The 17,567-nt window shown below is 38.4% G+C and overlaps 1 protein-coding gene across 1 annotated transcript in view; it reads right to left on the reverse strand.

Annotated features, from left to right (window-relative positions):
- Positions 1-17,567, reverse strand: part of CRYBG1 (crystallin beta-gamma domain containing 1) — a 104,089-nt gene that overhangs the window by 7,094 nt on the left and 79,428 nt on the right. Inside the window, exons 10-20 of the mRNA XM_086608144.1 lie at positions 16,401-16,527; positions 16,035-16,070; positions 15,487-15,629; positions 15,093-15,219; positions 14,864-15,009; positions 8,327-8,453; positions 8,113-8,145; positions 6,257-6,366; positions 5,857-5,986; positions 1,983-2,122; positions 164-287 (exon numbers count right to left, since the gene is read on the reverse strand). Of these exons, the coding sequence (XP_086464270.1) occupies positions 164-287; positions 1,983-2,122; positions 5,857-5,986; positions 6,257-6,366; positions 8,113-8,145; positions 8,327-8,453; positions 14,864-15,009; positions 15,093-15,219; positions 15,487-15,629; positions 16,035-16,070; positions 16,401-16,527 (1,243 nt within the window). The remainder of the gene's footprint in view (positions 1-163; positions 288-1,982; positions 2,123-5,856; positions 5,987-6,256; positions 6,367-8,112; positions 8,146-8,326; positions 8,454-14,863; positions 15,010-15,092; positions 15,220-15,486; positions 15,630-16,034; positions 16,071-16,400; positions 16,528-17,567) is intronic.

The following is a 17,567-nucleotide window of genomic DNA, read 5'->3' on the forward strand; positions in this document are numbered from 1 at the left end:
CAAATAGCTTTTATTACAAGTGAAATTTCTTTACATAATTGGCATTGCTGAAGCTTGTGACATGCATCAAGACTGTAACATTGCTTTCAACTATATGATATCCCCCCCCTCCATTACAAAATATAAGTTAGTACTGGATAATCTCATGTCAGAGCCTACTTACCTGCAGTAAAGGTCTCAGAGAACCTATCTGACAATAGCCACTCACTTTATACCAATCTGGAATTTCATTTGGTGATAACAACATCTGACGCCCCCTGTAGTTACTATGCTCGTAAATTATCCATCTATGAGAAAAGGGAAAAAAAAAAAAGGCAATGCTTTTACTGCCAAATCCTGCTTTGGAATCAATAAATGGGTTTAACAGAAATTTGTCTCACAAAGCGGTAGTGTTTAAATTTGGAAAGCCAATGACCTTCTTTTTAACAGGTCTTGAAAAACAATAAAATCATGTCCTGATTTAGATCAACAACATGAAGACGGGTACACTGGAGTTCACATTTTAAAGTCCTGTTTTTTAAAAACTGCAAGCTGAATGAAACAAAACATTTCCTTGCCTTAAGGGGAGAACCCAACTTATAAATATCATCTGTCTTCAGGAGGTGCTGTGACTCCTCATGGAGGATACATGTTTATGCTACATATGCTGTATACGCTGGATGGCTGCATCTGCAGAACCCATAGTTCCGTGTGTCTTAATTTGGACAGGCCTGACCCACATGGGAAAGAACTACTAGGGATGCAGAGTGCAACAAGCAAATACTGGAACTGCAACAGCAACAGAGTGAAGTTCTTTAGGGTATTTTGATAGACGTTTTATTTCCATTACCTGGAATCATGGTAACCATGTTCTTGGGCAAGAAGTAACTTGATGTTTGATTTCATGTTATTTCACATTATGGAAAGTGAAAATCAACCATATTGTGGTTATGGTGAAAGATACTGAAACCTCAGGAGACTTAAGAATATGGAGCATGTACCTTTTCTTATGACCTTTATGTTTCAAACTTCAGCTCAGTGTGCTAAGGAAACCCTTCAACCAGCTTATACAGATGGGGAAAATGTTTTGCTCTACAGATCTTGTATTAGCTATCCACTTGAGGGCAGTCTTAAGCTATCCAACAGCATCTCTAGCACAGACCTTGGAAATTTACCTTTTCAAAAGAACATATTTAAATACAAAGCCACAGTAACATGGATCTATCGTTAAAAATATAAGTCATTCTTCAAGGCAGACAAAACTGAACGTATACTTGTGGCAAGTATCTAGGAGGCAGAAGTTAACAACAGGAAAAACATAAAAAAGATAAATTTAACAAATCTGCTGGAACACTGAAGGAAGATAGCACAGTAGTTTTCAAAATGTTTTCAGACAGTTTTTAAACTTCACCACAGACTATTTTTTACATGATCTTCAAAAGAAAATTTAGACAACACAACTGCTTAAAAATAGCTAATGAATTTAACTGCTAGATATTACAACCAAGAGTCTGACTCAATTCCTGAAGTAAAAGGGATTGTTGTTACTAACGCCAAAGGCGCCAGGTCATGATCTGACTGTACCACTGTCCATAACATCTAGATAAAAGGATGAACGTGAAGACTTACTAAAACATTTTGAACTTATGGCACATAACACAGATCACAAACTGAATGATTTTTTTATGATTGAGACCTAAATGAAGAGCACAGAAGTGGGTTTTAAGGATGCTATGCAAGCTGGCTTTCATAATTTGTCATGAGAGAGGACATCAGTTTCCTTGTGAGCTTTATTCAAATTAATTTCAACTTCTAGCACAGCGCACCAGTCAGGGATAACATGTTGAAACAGAATGTGAAAAGGTTCTGTAAAAAGAAACTGCATTAATACCCTGCACACATTACAATATTCTAATTTTATACCCCTTAGTTTCTAACACCTCTATTTTTTCTATTGAGCAAGTACATCATTGTATGGAGTCAGAAAATGATATTGAACTTACACGCCGCCAAGGACTTGAACTGAAGCTATTCGAGGATTGTATCCCAGGAACTGGAGATTTAAGATTTCTGTACTGAATTCAATTTTCTTTCCTTGGAAACCCACCTTTTCAAAAAGAGCTATGCATGGCTCAGACAGCTCCTGCAAAAGGAAGACGAGCACTTTTACAGGATGTTAGAACTTCAGACTGGGAAGCATCACTACTCCACACAGCCCTTTTATTTCAGAGGTTTCTTCTTGACTGTTTAGGATCAAAGACCTTGACCAATATTTCTGCTCTGCAACAGGTTACTTAAAAGAAATTTAAAAAATAATAAAAAGCCCTTACACAAAACACACAAGGGATCTTCTTGCATGGAACATAAAACTTCCTTATCTTGAAGCACACACAATTGTCTCTGTGGTTGATTCTTGCATAATATCTTAAGTATGTTTTAAAATACATTTTAATGTCATATCCCTCTTCCATTGCACTAAAGCCCACTTATAGGAATTTTCATCTTCAGACCTGAACACAGTAAGATAAAATTGATTTCTACAGCTTCAATTGATGACAGCCTTTTCAGCACTGCTTATCACTTACTGCTTTCATTTTTAACTCTTATAGTAGGTTATGGCGACATCAATCTCTGACTAGACAAAAGCTTCAAGATTCATACTTCTGAGGTGAAATTCATGACTCAAGCAAAAACTGTAACATCTGAATCTTCCAAATTGCTGTGGGGAGAGGATTCCTCTCCCTCTCTGTCAAAACACTTCTGGTGTCAAAGGGATTCTGTCCACATGAAGCTCCCTGCATCACTGAATCCATTTTAAATGCCTTCTGGATAATGAACCTTGGACACTCTTCTGTGTGGCAGGATGTCTGTAGTGGACTGGAAATAACATCGCACAATTAAGGCCTTCCCCTGGCAGCTGGGAGGTAAGGGTTTGAAATCCTGCAGGGTAAAGGCAATTAAGCCTGAGTGTCCTGGTGTTACAGTTTATGCCCGTAGATAGAAATGACCCTGCCACTCCTTTTCTCCCAAGTCTTCCGGCAACGACTGCATAAAGCCAACGCCACAGCCAGAAGTGTTCCTTCCCGCCGGCTTGCGTTCAGCACGCTTGAAAGTCATCAAGCGGATCGGGAACGCCCGACATGACGCGAAGTCTCGACAGACTCGCACCTGGCCTCGGGCATGGAAACAGGCGCTCCGAGGCAGTGGAGACTCCATACGCACATGGCAGCAAACACCTGTGCTTCCATGAGGCTGTGTTAGGCAAGACCTCATGTCTACCGATCTCTAGACAGTGCTAAAGTTCCTCTTTAATCTTCCTTTAGATGTTTAAGGGCCCGGATGACAATGTTGCACGAGCGTCACCATGATCTCTGCAGCAGTCCGGGTTATCGCACAGCGGCCGAGCTCTGCTCCCTGATGGCACGCACGCTGCTAGGCTGCGGAAAATGCCAGGAGAGGCCATTCGACTTACTCCAAAATCAGACTATGCTCGTCCCCACCGTGAAAGCTTAACACCAGTTAGACTGTCATGTGTCACCACGGGTACAGAGCCCAACAGGAACAGTTGGACCATGATGATGTCCCAGTGTCTCTGAGCCCTCAGCCCTTTCACAGACCCGCACCTGCACTCTGAGACACGCAACTGGTCAGGCAGCAGCCCTTGAGCCACATGCAATGCTTCAGAAATAACCTACTTACAAAGAACACACACAGACAGAAAAGGAAACCCTCCAATTTTCTGCCACACCTTCCACTCTGGGCATTTTTTAGATTCAGCAGCAACGCTGTTACATAAAATGTTCCCCACAGAGAGAAGTGCAAGGTCAGCTCACGAGTTTTCTTCCAGTAGTTCCCATGTACTGCACTGTACAAAACTGGTGCTCCTGTATATCTACATTTAGTTGTTTCACAGTGTGGCTCATTAAAAAGCAGCATTTTCAGCATGATTCTTCAAGCATAAACCACATTCACAGTTGTTTTTATACTACATTCAGGAAAAAGAATACGTAGCAAATTCAAGAAGGAAAAATGCTATTTTCTATCTGCAGCACAACTATGTGGAGCGTGCAAAGCAAAGACAATCAAGCAAAGGTACAGTGGTATAAAAAAACAGAACCCCTGAGCTTATGAATGAAAACCCTTTTAGCTTTTACTTCCAAGTTCGACAAATATCCCTTTCACTTCCTTTTTTTATGGTCCCTTAGAAATGGATCCCTGCAAAGGGTCGTTAAACTAGATAAGTATAGTAAGGTGACATATTAAAGTAGCAAAGGTGCTTCTTGTATAGAAATGTCACAGAAAAATCACCAGGAAAGCTATGGAAATGGCAGATGGTGGGGAGGAATTAAGATTTGCACTGCCAAAAAAACAGTCCCAAAATAAATCTGACAGGTGAAACCAGTATCTAGAATAATAAGGTTCAAGCTTTTGTAAAAATTATGAAAAATGAACAGAACAATATGATCATTTCCACCTAACTTCTTATTCTCTGTATTCTGGTTTGCTAACAAACTGTGGAGCAAAGCAACCCATTTGCCTCTTCTCTGCAGGTAGGAAGCAGCAACATGTGACCGGCAGACAGATGCAGCTCGGTGCTACTGTCTGAAGTGTGCTAAATTGTAGGGCTAGAACAAGTTTCAGAAGTTGTACAAACTTAAAGAGGCACAGAACTGGCATTTGGCTGTTTTAACACAAGTGTCTCTGTCACAGGTAACAAATGGTCCAAAAGTAAGCTGATACTTCCATCTTGGAACAAGCATTTCAAACCCAAGGACTCAATACTGACATGTATGGAAGAGCCTATTTTAATTCATGGTGATCATCCACCAAGCTTGGCTAGAAACACTTCTACTGTTTTAAACAGGATCTGTCTACTGCATAGCCAGAGAGCTCAGAACGCAGACATACTTGCTGCAGATGTTTGTTTACACTGTACATCAAAATGCTCCAGAGACATGAAAGAGGATGACACATTTTAGTTCTCCTTCATCAACTGCTACATCACTGACCGGTTACCAAAATTACAGGAGTGCAATAAAGTTGCCAAATTCAAAGAAGAGAGTCAACAGGGTACGCCTCCTTTTTTAAAATGAGCACCATCTCTTCATATTGCCGTAAGTTCCTGGATTGTTGACCACATTTTGCTAGTAATTACTTTGATCTTAAAAGATACTTGCAGATTCCATATGTGATCCATCATAATGATTGGTTTTAGGCTTGAGCAAACTCGTTCCTCACCACTGATGAGTTACAAAATATGTAAATGTTGTTTAGTTTGTATCCACAACACATAAAAACACTGTCTGATTTTGCCAAATGGCATTGGGTGTTGCTGCACTTTATCTAGAAGGGTGCATTATTTTGTGATTAACTCAAATTGCATTTCCCTGATGATAGCAACAGTGTTTTATAATTACATGTATTTCATGCAAAGTTGCTTAGTTAAGTCTGCTTTTTTAATATGCATAAAAAACAAGGTCCACAGTATAGACGTTTCTTCACACTGTGCTTCTGACATTTCTCAACCCACTCTTAAGTGGTCTCTCCTAAGGGGAAATAACTTATCGTAGAATCATACATCCCCGACGCTTTTTACAGAAGTCCTTTTATAAGCTGTTATTAAGAACAGTGATGCCAGGCAGCTGCTTCTATGATGTCCTCTCCTTTGCAAAAACAGCACAGAGGTCAAAAAAACCTGACTGCAGCTAGGACATTTAACTGCTGCATACAAAAAAAAAAAAAACCAAAAAAAAACCAAACCCAAAAAGCACTCCTCTGTTGTCTGTGCATTCCTAGCATTTTTACTGTTGCAAAAAACGGGGAGGTCAGAGTCATCAGTGTACTTATCTTTACAATATTTCTAACAGCTTTACTTACAATATTTATAATTCGTAAAGATTTTAGAACTGCTTGAGGTGAACAACCCATTGACATCAGATCAGGATAGATTCCTTCTTCTAACACATACTGGTTACCGGAGAATTCTTCCTGGTCATACACTATGCAGCTGCAGGAGGAAGGAGGAGAAGAAATTGCCTCTTAAGAATTCTGCGCAAGTAAAATGATGCTAGTGTTTCTCAGTCTTTAGCAAGAGCTACTGAAAGAAACATTTTTTACAATGTTTTGTCCTGACAAGCTAAAGATTGATGTGTAAACTACAAAGCATTGCTCTCTAAGTCCTCATATGTCAAACCACTTCAGGTGTTAGAAAGCTGGTTGATTTTTTAAAACTTTTACCATTTTAGTGATTTTGCAATATTCATTCGATATAACTTACCTCCCATCTAAAACTTTTGAAGACTTCACAGCAAATGAATCAATACATCTTGTGTTTTTTTCCAACATTTGGCAGTTACCCTTGAATTCAGGCTCTGAAAATAACTGGACCTTTAAAAAGTTATAAACATATTTAAAACCAATTCATTCTTCAACCTTTGGTAACAGCTCTCTACCAATACTTCTATAACTAGACTAAAACATAACATAAAACACCCAGACTTCCTCAGTTACACATATTTTTTTTGTTACCTCTTCAGTGTTGCAATCCTTGTTCAAGTGCGTAAAGTAACAGTAACAAAAAGTACTTCTGACTGTACATCACTCAATAACATACAAAATAATTAAAACAACACTAACAAAGATAGCTCCTTGGACTATCTGCTGGAGAAGATTTTTAAATTCCCACAGAATGATCATAATAGGCACATCCCTAGTAAAGGGCCATAAACAGTTTTGGTTTAGATTATAAATCCATTTAATCTCCAAAAATACATACTCTTCCCACTAAATGAAAACTATCTGTCTCTCAGAACATAAAGGGTGCATAATCGTACTCAGACAGCATGCCAACAGGCATGGTATATATTCCCAGGGTAGACAGGCTTTATGAGCCTGTTCAGCTATAGTTACAGTCATGTCAGTTGTTCTTTCTCTGCTGGAGGATAACAAAGAAACGTCACCCAGAGTCTTTTTGTTCTTTTTAAAAAGAAAAAAAGATTCTAAGCAGCAAACCTGCTAATTTGGTTACAGGATAATTAACCCTGATCACACAGAAGTCATTCACATTATCACATGCCTACCAGCTTTATTCACTCTTAACAGAGATACAAGTGTGGGCACGCACAGCGTTCTCCAAAGAGGAACATGCTGACGAGGGAGGCAGTCTGTTGACTACAAGCCATTACTTCTTTGTTTCCTTAGGATAAAGTCTTCATAGGCACATAATATATAGATGTGAATATTTTTTCATGCACACAGCTGAAAACAACCAGCCTTGAGATTTTTATTCCCCATAGTTTATACATTATCCCTATGCAGGAGATTCCCAGTGAGGCAGGCTACTAATCAAGAATGCAGAACAAGACAGCTAAGACTTTTCTCCCTAGTTTTCAGTTCCATGACACGCTCACCATTTTGACTGAAATGAAAATAAAAGTAACTTTGTACAGGGGCAAACATGAAAAGGTTCAGAATACGAAAGGATGAAAAAAGTCACCCATTAGTCTCACTGTCAGAACTACGTATTAGTACTTGCACACAGAAGACAGTCCAATGTAAAAGTATATTAACTCACTGAACAGACAAGTTCTCCCTGCCATTTCCTTCTCTTAGTTATTGACAAAGATGGCATAAACTTTTAAGCACAACTCAGCAGTATTTGTGAATGAACCAGATTCCCTTCTATTGCAACCACCATTAGCAGAACTGTTAACCAAAGAACTAGGTTCAAAGGGAATTAAGTCACAACTGTACCATGAACAACGTCATCGAACCTGCAGAGCCCTCGCCTCAACAACAGACTCCAGGTACCTGCGCCTCTGCATAGAGGGCTATGAGCTTCAGCTCCTCAGAACAATCACCGATACCCCAAAACAGCATTTGCTGAACCAAAACATTGCCTGTGCCCTGAATGGCAGCTGTGTATTAAATCCCACCTTCCTTGGGTCTTAACGTGCCTTACTGGAGAGGTTTGGAAAGCAGCCTTCCTTCACCTACAGTTCTCACTCTTTGTCTGACTAGTCAACCATCTGTGCAAATACCTGGGTGTTCACAGTAGTCAAAAAGCCATTTCTTTATTTATACATGTTACAGACACTACACAGTATGTTTCAGGCACTTAGAGAAGTATCTTACCTTGACTTTGCTCCTTTCACTTCCAACAATATCCTGCAAAAGTTTGGAGGGGAAAAAAAAAAAAAAAAAGATTTTAAACAGTGATAAAATAACAAACATACAAAAGTTTACTATTATTGTTTAAAGAATGTAAATAAACTGGATTTGAGAGGAAAAGTATAGTTCTAAATACTTCAGAGAAACTTGCAAAACAAATATAAAATGAACTCCTTACCTTAATGATAGGTTGAACTGAAGATATTTTGCAATTCTTTCCCCCCCATGCCTCAATGCTGGGATATAGCCCTTTAGCCAGTATATACTGCTCCCCCGTAAACTCTGGATTCTCATAAGCCACCCACCTAGGGGAGACAGAAGAAGAGGATGACGAGTAGAAGTCACACTGTTTTTCCAAAATACAGATGTATATATTCATTACTGTCTTAGTGTAAGAACAAATAAAAAATTTCTCCCCTCAAGTGCCGAACTGTGATTCTATTAAAACCTTAAACAAACCCGTGTATCTGATATTCCAAAACTCTGGCAAATTTCACTTCCATTCACCCTACTATGTCGATATGAATCAGAGTGAATAAGCTACAGCAGACTACAAGTTCAAATACATCATCTGCTAAATATCCTAAAAGCTGTCTCCAGTAAGAACAATTCTATTGTTTTATCTCGATCAAGTTCTTCTCTAGAAAAACAGACAGATACCAGAATACATTTTTTTGGATAAAACTTACTTTCAGAGTCATCTGGGCAGCAAAGATAGGAATGCTGATTTTTAATGTTGCCTATACCCACAGTTCAGTTGTGTTTAAGCAAACACACCTCAACAGAAAGCTGAGTTGCAACAACAGTCTTTGCTAATGCTAACATGCTAATAAGAGCAGGCTGTTCCCTCTAGGAATCACAGACATCAGCAGGAAGAACATCCTTGAAAGTTAAGCATTAAAACCATGACAAATTTGATCAGATTAATGTATTTAAATTTAAAGACATCATTATGACTACTCAGTCAGATCTCATGCCTGACACAGGCCACAAACTCAGATTTCTGCATCAAGCCCATAACTTCTGTCTCAGTCAGAATAAGCCTTTTTGAAAGACACTCAGCTTTCAAGAAACAAAACGTGAAGTATTAAAAAAGCAACCAAATCACTACATACATCTCTCCAATGTTCAAATACCTCTGCAGAGCTTTATTTCTAGTCTGAAGTATCTGGTATCAGCTAGTCTTGCTATGCATAGACTTCCACATTCAATAAACCTTCTATTACGGTGTTCTTCTAACCCTGGCTCCATACGGAAAGCCCAGATAAAGCATTCCCTCATTGGCACTACCTTTGGTTTTGTGATAACCTGCATAACTTCTGTTGCCTTTCACTGCTAGACTTCCCAAACTTTCCCATAATTACATTCTGGCTCTTTTTTAAACTCAGTCTTTTTCTTTTGTTTGTTTGGGGCTTTTTTTGAGTGCTGATATTAGAACTGAACACATAACAGCTGAGTTTCATTCATTGTAATTACGCAGGGATCAGGACATCTTGCTGGTTCCTGGTTCTACAAGATAATCTTCTACTCATAGTCAACCGTCTTTTAATTTTAGCCAACGGGTTGCATAACGAGTGTATGCTATGCTCGGTTACGCCAAAACTCACTTTCAGTGCAGTCTTCTTAGAGAGTTTCAACATTAACAAAAAATTTCACATCATAAAGCAGTAAAATGATACGGAACTTATAGTTTGCAGTGGAGGCTAACTCTCACCATTTAAATTCACCATAAAATGATCTACATGTGTCGAGCAACTGGGCTCTATTAAGGTGCAGTTTTATTCCAAGAATAAATGCCAGAGTCTCCGCAGATATAAGAAGTGGGATAGCTTCAAACTGAAATAAAGCTGCATCAACATGTATGTGCTGAGAGTATGAACTTTGTAATATTTGTCCATAGCAAACGCTCATATAGTGATTCACATTTATCACTATTCACATCTCTTGGTTTGCCTCAGATATAATCAATTATTCCAACTCGTTATGCACTAATTACTTAAGGCATATTTCAAGGCACATTTCAAAATCACCTCATTGCAATTCATCAAAGAGACATTGGTATGTACAATAAATCGAGCAGACAGTTCAAATGTCTCAGGTGTGTCTATACCTGTATACCACATATACCAAAAGCTGAGAAAATGAGGTTTCCTTAACTAATTTCTTCAGCAGATGTTCATTAGATTTTTTCAGTGCACAAATGCCAGGGTATAACTACAGTGCACAACAGTTTAACTGGATTGACATCTATGTAAACAAGTGTTTCTGATATTAAGTGACTGATAGGACATGCCAGTTGCCTCCTAAGAACGTCTTGATAGCAGTTATTTTGTTTTCCCCATCTAAAAAGAAGCCTGAATACAGAAGTAATCAACATATCTCACTTAAAGCACACGTTTATGTTGAAATCAATGGGATTTAAATAAGTGAAGTACCAATTTCCCATGCAAGTCAGTCTATGCAGTCAGAGAGTTTCTAGAGTCAGGACTTATCGATCAAATACTTGTGCTTTTCCACTTCATTCAGAAGCCTATACAAGCTGCTGAGAGTAGTAACAACAACATCAAGGACAGGCAGCTGAATTCAGTACCAGCTAAACCTGTCAGACCTCAAGACTATCCTTAGGATGGAGCACTGCCTTAATCCAACTTCTGACTAACACAAAGAAAGGCCTGGAGAGCAAGACATTGCCTCCATATCTGAGCAAGAGAAACACATCCCAGCTGCCAGGCACTACACAAACTGAAGAACTGCTCTGCAGCATGGCAACAACTACCCTGCCCCACAGGGAGTGAGTTCTCCTAACAGAACAGTTTTTGTAACCCCCAGCCCTACAAACTGCCTTCCTTAGGCTGAGCAACAGTCTCATCCCAGGTTGCTGGCAGGGTGGTGCTGGTGACATTCACTACTCTGCACCATCCATGCCCTGGAACCAAAGATGTAGAGAAAAGCATCATTTATATATTGTTAGTACTATTACACACACAGTATCTTTCCCCAATGCTTTCTATATGTGATGTTTAGGAAGCGCAGCTCCAAACAGAATCTGGAATAATGGCCAAGAAAAGAACCCAGTGACAAATAACTTACCAAAACTCAGCTTTGCCTATGGTTAGCCCAGGATTCATCTCATCTAACTTTATCTTTTAAAACATTGGCCATTTCTCATCATGTATGCTCTTTGTAAATTTAGCCAAGAGAGGTAATCCCCCTTTTTGCACGGACAGACTCATCTTGGGATAGGACAGACCACCTGGAGTGCTAAGAAGGACCTTCTCTCTCAGCTACTGAAGAAATGGCAACACCTTCATTAAACTAAATGCCATGCTTGTAAAAAGTAAGCTTTCAGGCACAGCAGCACTCCTTCAGGTCTGAAACAGAATCCTCAATCCATAAAGCTGAAATACCACATGGAGACAATGGGTTTAAATTGGTCTATACAAGCTAAGCAGATAGCCCAGGAAGGCCCAAGAAGTTAACTGGCACTTGCAGATTTCTAGCATGATTAACAAAGAGGAAGAGGTAATAAAATTCTGTTTATAGGAAAGAGAGAAAACAGGTTCTTTACCATACTCTTTTGTGCTTGTGATTCCTAGTATCCCAGGGACCTGTGAACTTTAATTTCATGAGTCCCTGAAAGGTTCTTTCCAACGTCAGTTCAGCTGAGTTCAGAGATGGAGGGACATGGAGGCTTTGGTTGAAATGTTCTCCCATGGGGTACCCACAGGCTCTTGCCCTTTTCAGCTCCCAGTGGAGGTTTGTTCTTGTACCTTATGTCTCTTTAGTTTCACCCATGTTACCATCCCAAGTAACATTACATTTAAATTAAATTTATTACATTCTAGCTCCCGTATATGAACTATTAGTCACCTAATTATTTCCTTAATATCACTATCCATACATACACTAGAAGCAGCCAAATCTGCACTGTGGACTAATTACTTGAAAATTAGGGGAAAACCAGGCTGATTACAGGACCACAGTAAAACAAACGCCTACGTAAAAAAAAAAAAAACCAAACTCAAAATCAAACAACTGGAGAAGCTCTTCCACCAAGTTCAAAAAGGATCAACTAAAAGACAGGGGCTATTGCAGTATTTTTTGGCAAAAGTTTGGTATGTTTATGGATAAAGAAAAGGCACATTTCAACCATGCAATTCTTGTGATTTTGATCACTATTAAACATAAGCTTGAGGAGTTATTAAAGCAGAGAGGAAAACAAAATTGTACAACAGTTGATTTTAGCACTTGCTTAAACTTGTAAAGGGTGTTACCTGCTGCTAGTAAATACTTCCATTTTCCACTACTTAAAATTCTGCCAATTTGGAGGTAAAGATCAAACCCTATTTAAAAGAAGAAAGGCCTCTCCTATTTTCAGACAGCCTGGATTGCTTTCTGCAGCCCCAATGGCAGAAGAATAAAATATTCTGGATTTTATGCTTTGCCAATCTCTGAAGAATGCTCAAGAGCAAAACGTTTTCATTTTTGAAGAAGTCAGTCCTCATCACCTTAGGATATTTTTTTTTTTTTTTGGGGGGGGGGGGGGGGGGGGCGGGTATATCTTTACAGTTGATTTAGCAAAGACATTAAAATATTGCTTGGAAATATTCTCCGGAAACACAATAGCTGAAAGTTTTAATGCAGCTAGTGCTCAATTACCCCAAAATGGAATATTCACTCCCCAAATGCAGAGCTGAGCTCTCTTCAGCATACAGTTTAGAGATGCAGTTTAGCATAGAACTTGTTCAGTTGTATCTGTGCTCTGCAGTGTCAGGCTTTCTTTTCTTTGATATACCCTTTAAATTACAGAGCAATCAAATTAATTACATGAGAAATACAGATTATCTGTTATCTGTTACTGCTATAACTGCTTACCCCAGATACCTGTAGTTAAAAAATTGCTATGAAAGGTTCAGGGCTTCTTACATTTTTGACTTTTTTTTTTTAATGAAATATTTTCAGTATGATACCAGGAAGGTTACTCTGAAATATTATGACAAGTTTTTACTGAATCTGTCACAGTTCACTATGACATCATATACATTACAGTCTAAACAGCTCAGGAAATTGCTCAATGGATTATTCATTGCTCTATGATTGATTTCTTGGAAGGAAAGATAAAAAAATTTTCTACCTGAACAGTTACTTAACACTTAAAATACAGCATTTTATTATCAAGCATGACTTAATGTGATTCATTCAACCCTTCTGACACACATTAGCATTTAGTATGAAAAACAGCACAAAACCCCCAGAAGACTCACAACCTCTTTGGAAAGAAAAGGGTTGTACAACACTGTTAAAGTTGAGTGCTACTCACCTGTTGCGAACAATGCACCTAATTTTTTAAAAGCTTATTGCTACAAATTACGTTTCAAGAGACTACAAGGTGAGGTTACAGGAGCCGTAGCAGACTCATTACAAAAAACCCCTCTTGTCCCATGGACTTCTGGCCGTCTTTACCATCAGAGTATTAGAGTCACTCTTAATTACTAGAATACTCAAACTCAAGTATGATTCCTATCTCAGCTGCAATAGGCATTTACTAGAACAACTACACAAAGGGTGTGATAGGTAACCCACAATTTGTTTCCCAACCTTCAGAGGTGACTCTTTCCCATGAGTCTCCCTTGCATACTACAGAAGACAAAAGGGCACAGTGGCTTCAAAGGTCACTAGCAGAGAAAAAACCTGCTGTTGCACCATATTCATACACAAATTAAAAGCATTTTTCTGGAATGCACTGAGCTTAATTCTGCAATCTTTATCCAGACAAAACTTGCAGAGATATCACACATATCTAACACACAGAAAGATTTAGGGTGCGGCTGGGTAAGGCAGAGCTTTCAGCAAGTCACCTGCATACCAGGCTGTATGTCTCTTACTCTTTTGGTTCTACTAATTTAAGGAATTTTGTAAATTTGGAGATATGATTGCTAATACTTGTTTGTTTTCCAAAATACCTTGATGCAGACTGTGAAACTCAATCTACAATTGATGTACTGAACAAATCAAACAGCAAAGTCTATCAACTTATCAACTGTGTGTGACAACACATGTGGCACAAAGAGTAAGAGTTGTTAATGCTCATGCCAATGCAAAGTTTTGGGATCCACTGTGTTAAAAAACCACAACCAAACAATAAAAAACAACATCATGGTACTAAAACACTATTAACCTACAGGATTCACTGCAAAAGCAATGTTGCTTTTCAGAACAGTTAAAGTCTCCTTAGTATCAGACTGTATTAGTGAGCGTAGTAAGAGTTATCTCCATTTTACACACAACTGAGAGAAAGAGTAAGGAATTTGCCTCTGGTCAAACACAAGAAGTCAGGATATTAGTTTCAAAACTGGAAATCAGTTCCATAACAATTTTGCTGTTGAAACACTTAAAAAAAATGCAGCCACGAGAACAAGCTATTTCAACCTCTGATGAAATGTCATCTCATTTACTTTCATACTTCATCACGAAGCCAACACTTCCTGGGACCATCTGATCTTATCATGAGAAGAAAACCAATATTCTGCACATATTCACAAAACTAGTGAGCTTTACTTTTCACATTCTGCAGTCAAGGGCAGAAAATTTTATCTGAAGACTCCACACAGACATTAGAAGTAAGACTGCTGAAAAAACATCTGCAAATACTATCAAACTCTAAAATTTCAAATTAAGCATTTAAAATTAAACAGTGATTAAAAACATCACTTACACGCCACTTAGCACATTTATAGACTGTGTCCTCAGCCCATATCCAGTGTCTTTCAAATTGGAAATAATTCCTAACACATTAATATTGGAACCCTTTGATCCAAAGTCTTTTTCACTGTACATTATCATATGGGAGCTTGTGAAGTCCTGTTAAAAGAAAGAGAAGCATCATAAGGAAACTGCAACATGATGCACTCAGGAGATGCCCAATGCATGTTCTTGGAACTTACACCAACAATCGGTCGCAGCGACTGCAACTTTTCATCATAGCCGCCCCAGTCTGTCCAATCCCGATATGCTCCTTCTTCCAGCAAGTACTGGTGGCCTTCGAATCCAGGCTTCTCATAAGCAACCCAACTAAACAACAACAACAACAACAACAAGAGTCTGCATATGAAAATGGACAACTGTCACTCTGTGTTGTTACGGAACAGATACAGATTTGTGAAATTTTTTTCTTTTGCTGTGAATATTTGCAAATTTAGCCCAGACATACATCTAAACCCAAAACTTAGGAAAACAGAGAAAATAAATGGGTACTGAATTTGTCCACTGCAATTTCCAGTCTATGGAGTTACTACTTCAGCTGAAGGTGAAATACTGCAGATGTTTTCCCACACTTACACTCCTCCCAGTACTTTCATGGATCCCACCGATGTAAGTGGAAGTCTTGTCTTTTCTGCTGATTCCTTGTCACCAAGCATAAAGATGTCTGATTCTATTTCCACATGTCTTCCTTCAAAGAAAGGCTTCTCATAAACGATTACCTGTAGCAGAAATGCAGTAAAAGAAAAGTTGCAGAGAGCGTAATAAATTCTGACAACAGTCAGTTTCTTTCACATGAGCACATAGAGGGAGAAGGCAAGATTATTAAACTAATTAGTGGGATCTCTGTGTCCTCTTCAAGAGGTCTTTCCCTTGGAGATGCAGCATGAGAGCTTGAATGTGCATTACCCATCTGCATTATCCAGATAGCTGTCAATACTATCATATATGTATGTGATGGATGCATAAATGTGACAGAATTGCAGTTTCATGGTGTGGTCACATATAGTAGGACCAGCCACTAAACCATCACTAGTTGGTACATGATCAAGACATATTTATCCACCCATGTGTAGTTCATGTGTTATGAAATACCTTTGGACAATCAAATAAACACTGACTTTTACCTTTGGCTCTCCACTGAATTCAACTTTGCGACCACCCTGTTAAAAAAAAAAAAAAAAAAGAAGAAAAAAATAAGTTGTCTATAGTTAGACAACTTATAGGCAACTGTAAGAGTCATCGACTCTTCACAAAAAGACAGAATTAAGATGAAACCCTCTTGGAAGAACACAAGTGAAAATAAGAAGGTAGATTAAAGGCAGAAATGGATGCAAGGAAACATTGAAAGTTCAAGAATTTTATAAACTAAAAATTTTGGCTTTTGAAGAGCTACATTTTTGTGAGTCTTTAAAAAATCTAGCCACCTTAAAACATTATTTCTAACACAAAAACATGTGTCATGTAACTAGCAAGTAATAACAGAATTTTACCATTTTCAAGGGCCTCATGGACCTAATATAGGCTTCCTTCTTCTCCCAGAACGCTAAATTAGGATATTCACCAGGCTCCAACATTAAAGGGACTCCCTGGAAACCAGGTTCTTCATATATTAGCCATCTAAAGGTGGAGGGACAGGAGGAGGAAAACAAAAGATAAAAACGCCAGAACAAACATTTCTGATCAGTAAAGAACAAGACAACATGCTTACTTTAGAAAAGACATCATTGTAACCTTAATAAAAACTTTGTTTCTCTACCATCAAAACTGTCAAGTACAAGCTGGCATAATGGCAAACTTCTGTGCCTGTGCAGGAACCACCAATAATGCAGGTTTTTTGTTTGAACAGGCTACAAAGAAAAATCAGTATAATGAAAGAATTTGACTCTGTCTTATCTGAGGGTAACTCGAGTTTTAGACTAAAGTTTCAAGATTTAAGGTTACTCTGTATTATTTTTAGAATAGTTTTAAAATACGTAGAACCAATTTTCAAGTTGAAAGATTTCTACTAACCTAGACTTGGATTTGTTGCAAAATCTTTTCAATAGAGAAAACAGAGAATTCTGAACTTGTGTTGTTTACTAATATGTAGAAAAACCTGAGAACTCCTTAGAAACCTACTTCCTTGTGGTTTGTATCTGCTAGTAAATCTGCTTTGAAAGACATAACTTTCAAAATTCCTGATTGGAACAGCAACAGTAGTTTTTCAAAGCTTTTTCAAGAAAACCTTAGCAAGTAATCGCTTACTAAAAACAAAGAAACATACTGCTGATCTCTGCATGAGGATGGCAATGTATTTCTTCCAGTTAAATTTACTGATCTCTCAGAAGTGCAGTATGGAGCAGTATAAAGCACATGCTAAACAGCAGCACTTTATGCAGCCAACCCTTTACTCATGTAAGGATAATAATTTATAAATCTGGTGATACCAGAAAGATGTTAAAATAATTGATCACTCTATCAAGGCTTAAAAGGCAGATTCCAAGATGATGTAAACTGGCACAAGTTGGTATAGTTTCATGGCAGACACACGGTTCCAAGAAACAAACAAGGAGCTTTGGTTTTATTACTGTCTATAGCCGACTGTTTGATATATTGTGTGTCCTGTAGTTGCACTGCTCAGTAAGCCCTCAACTTCACTGCAAGAATCTGAACACATG

Source organism: Tauraco erythrolophus, chromosome 2, assembly GCF_009769465.1.
Source record: "Tauraco erythrolophus isolate bTauEry1 chromosome 2, bTauEry1.pri, whole genome shotgun sequence".
Classification (NCBI taxonomy): Eukaryota; Metazoa; Chordata; class Aves; order Musophagiformes; family Musophagidae; genus Tauraco; species Tauraco erythrolophus.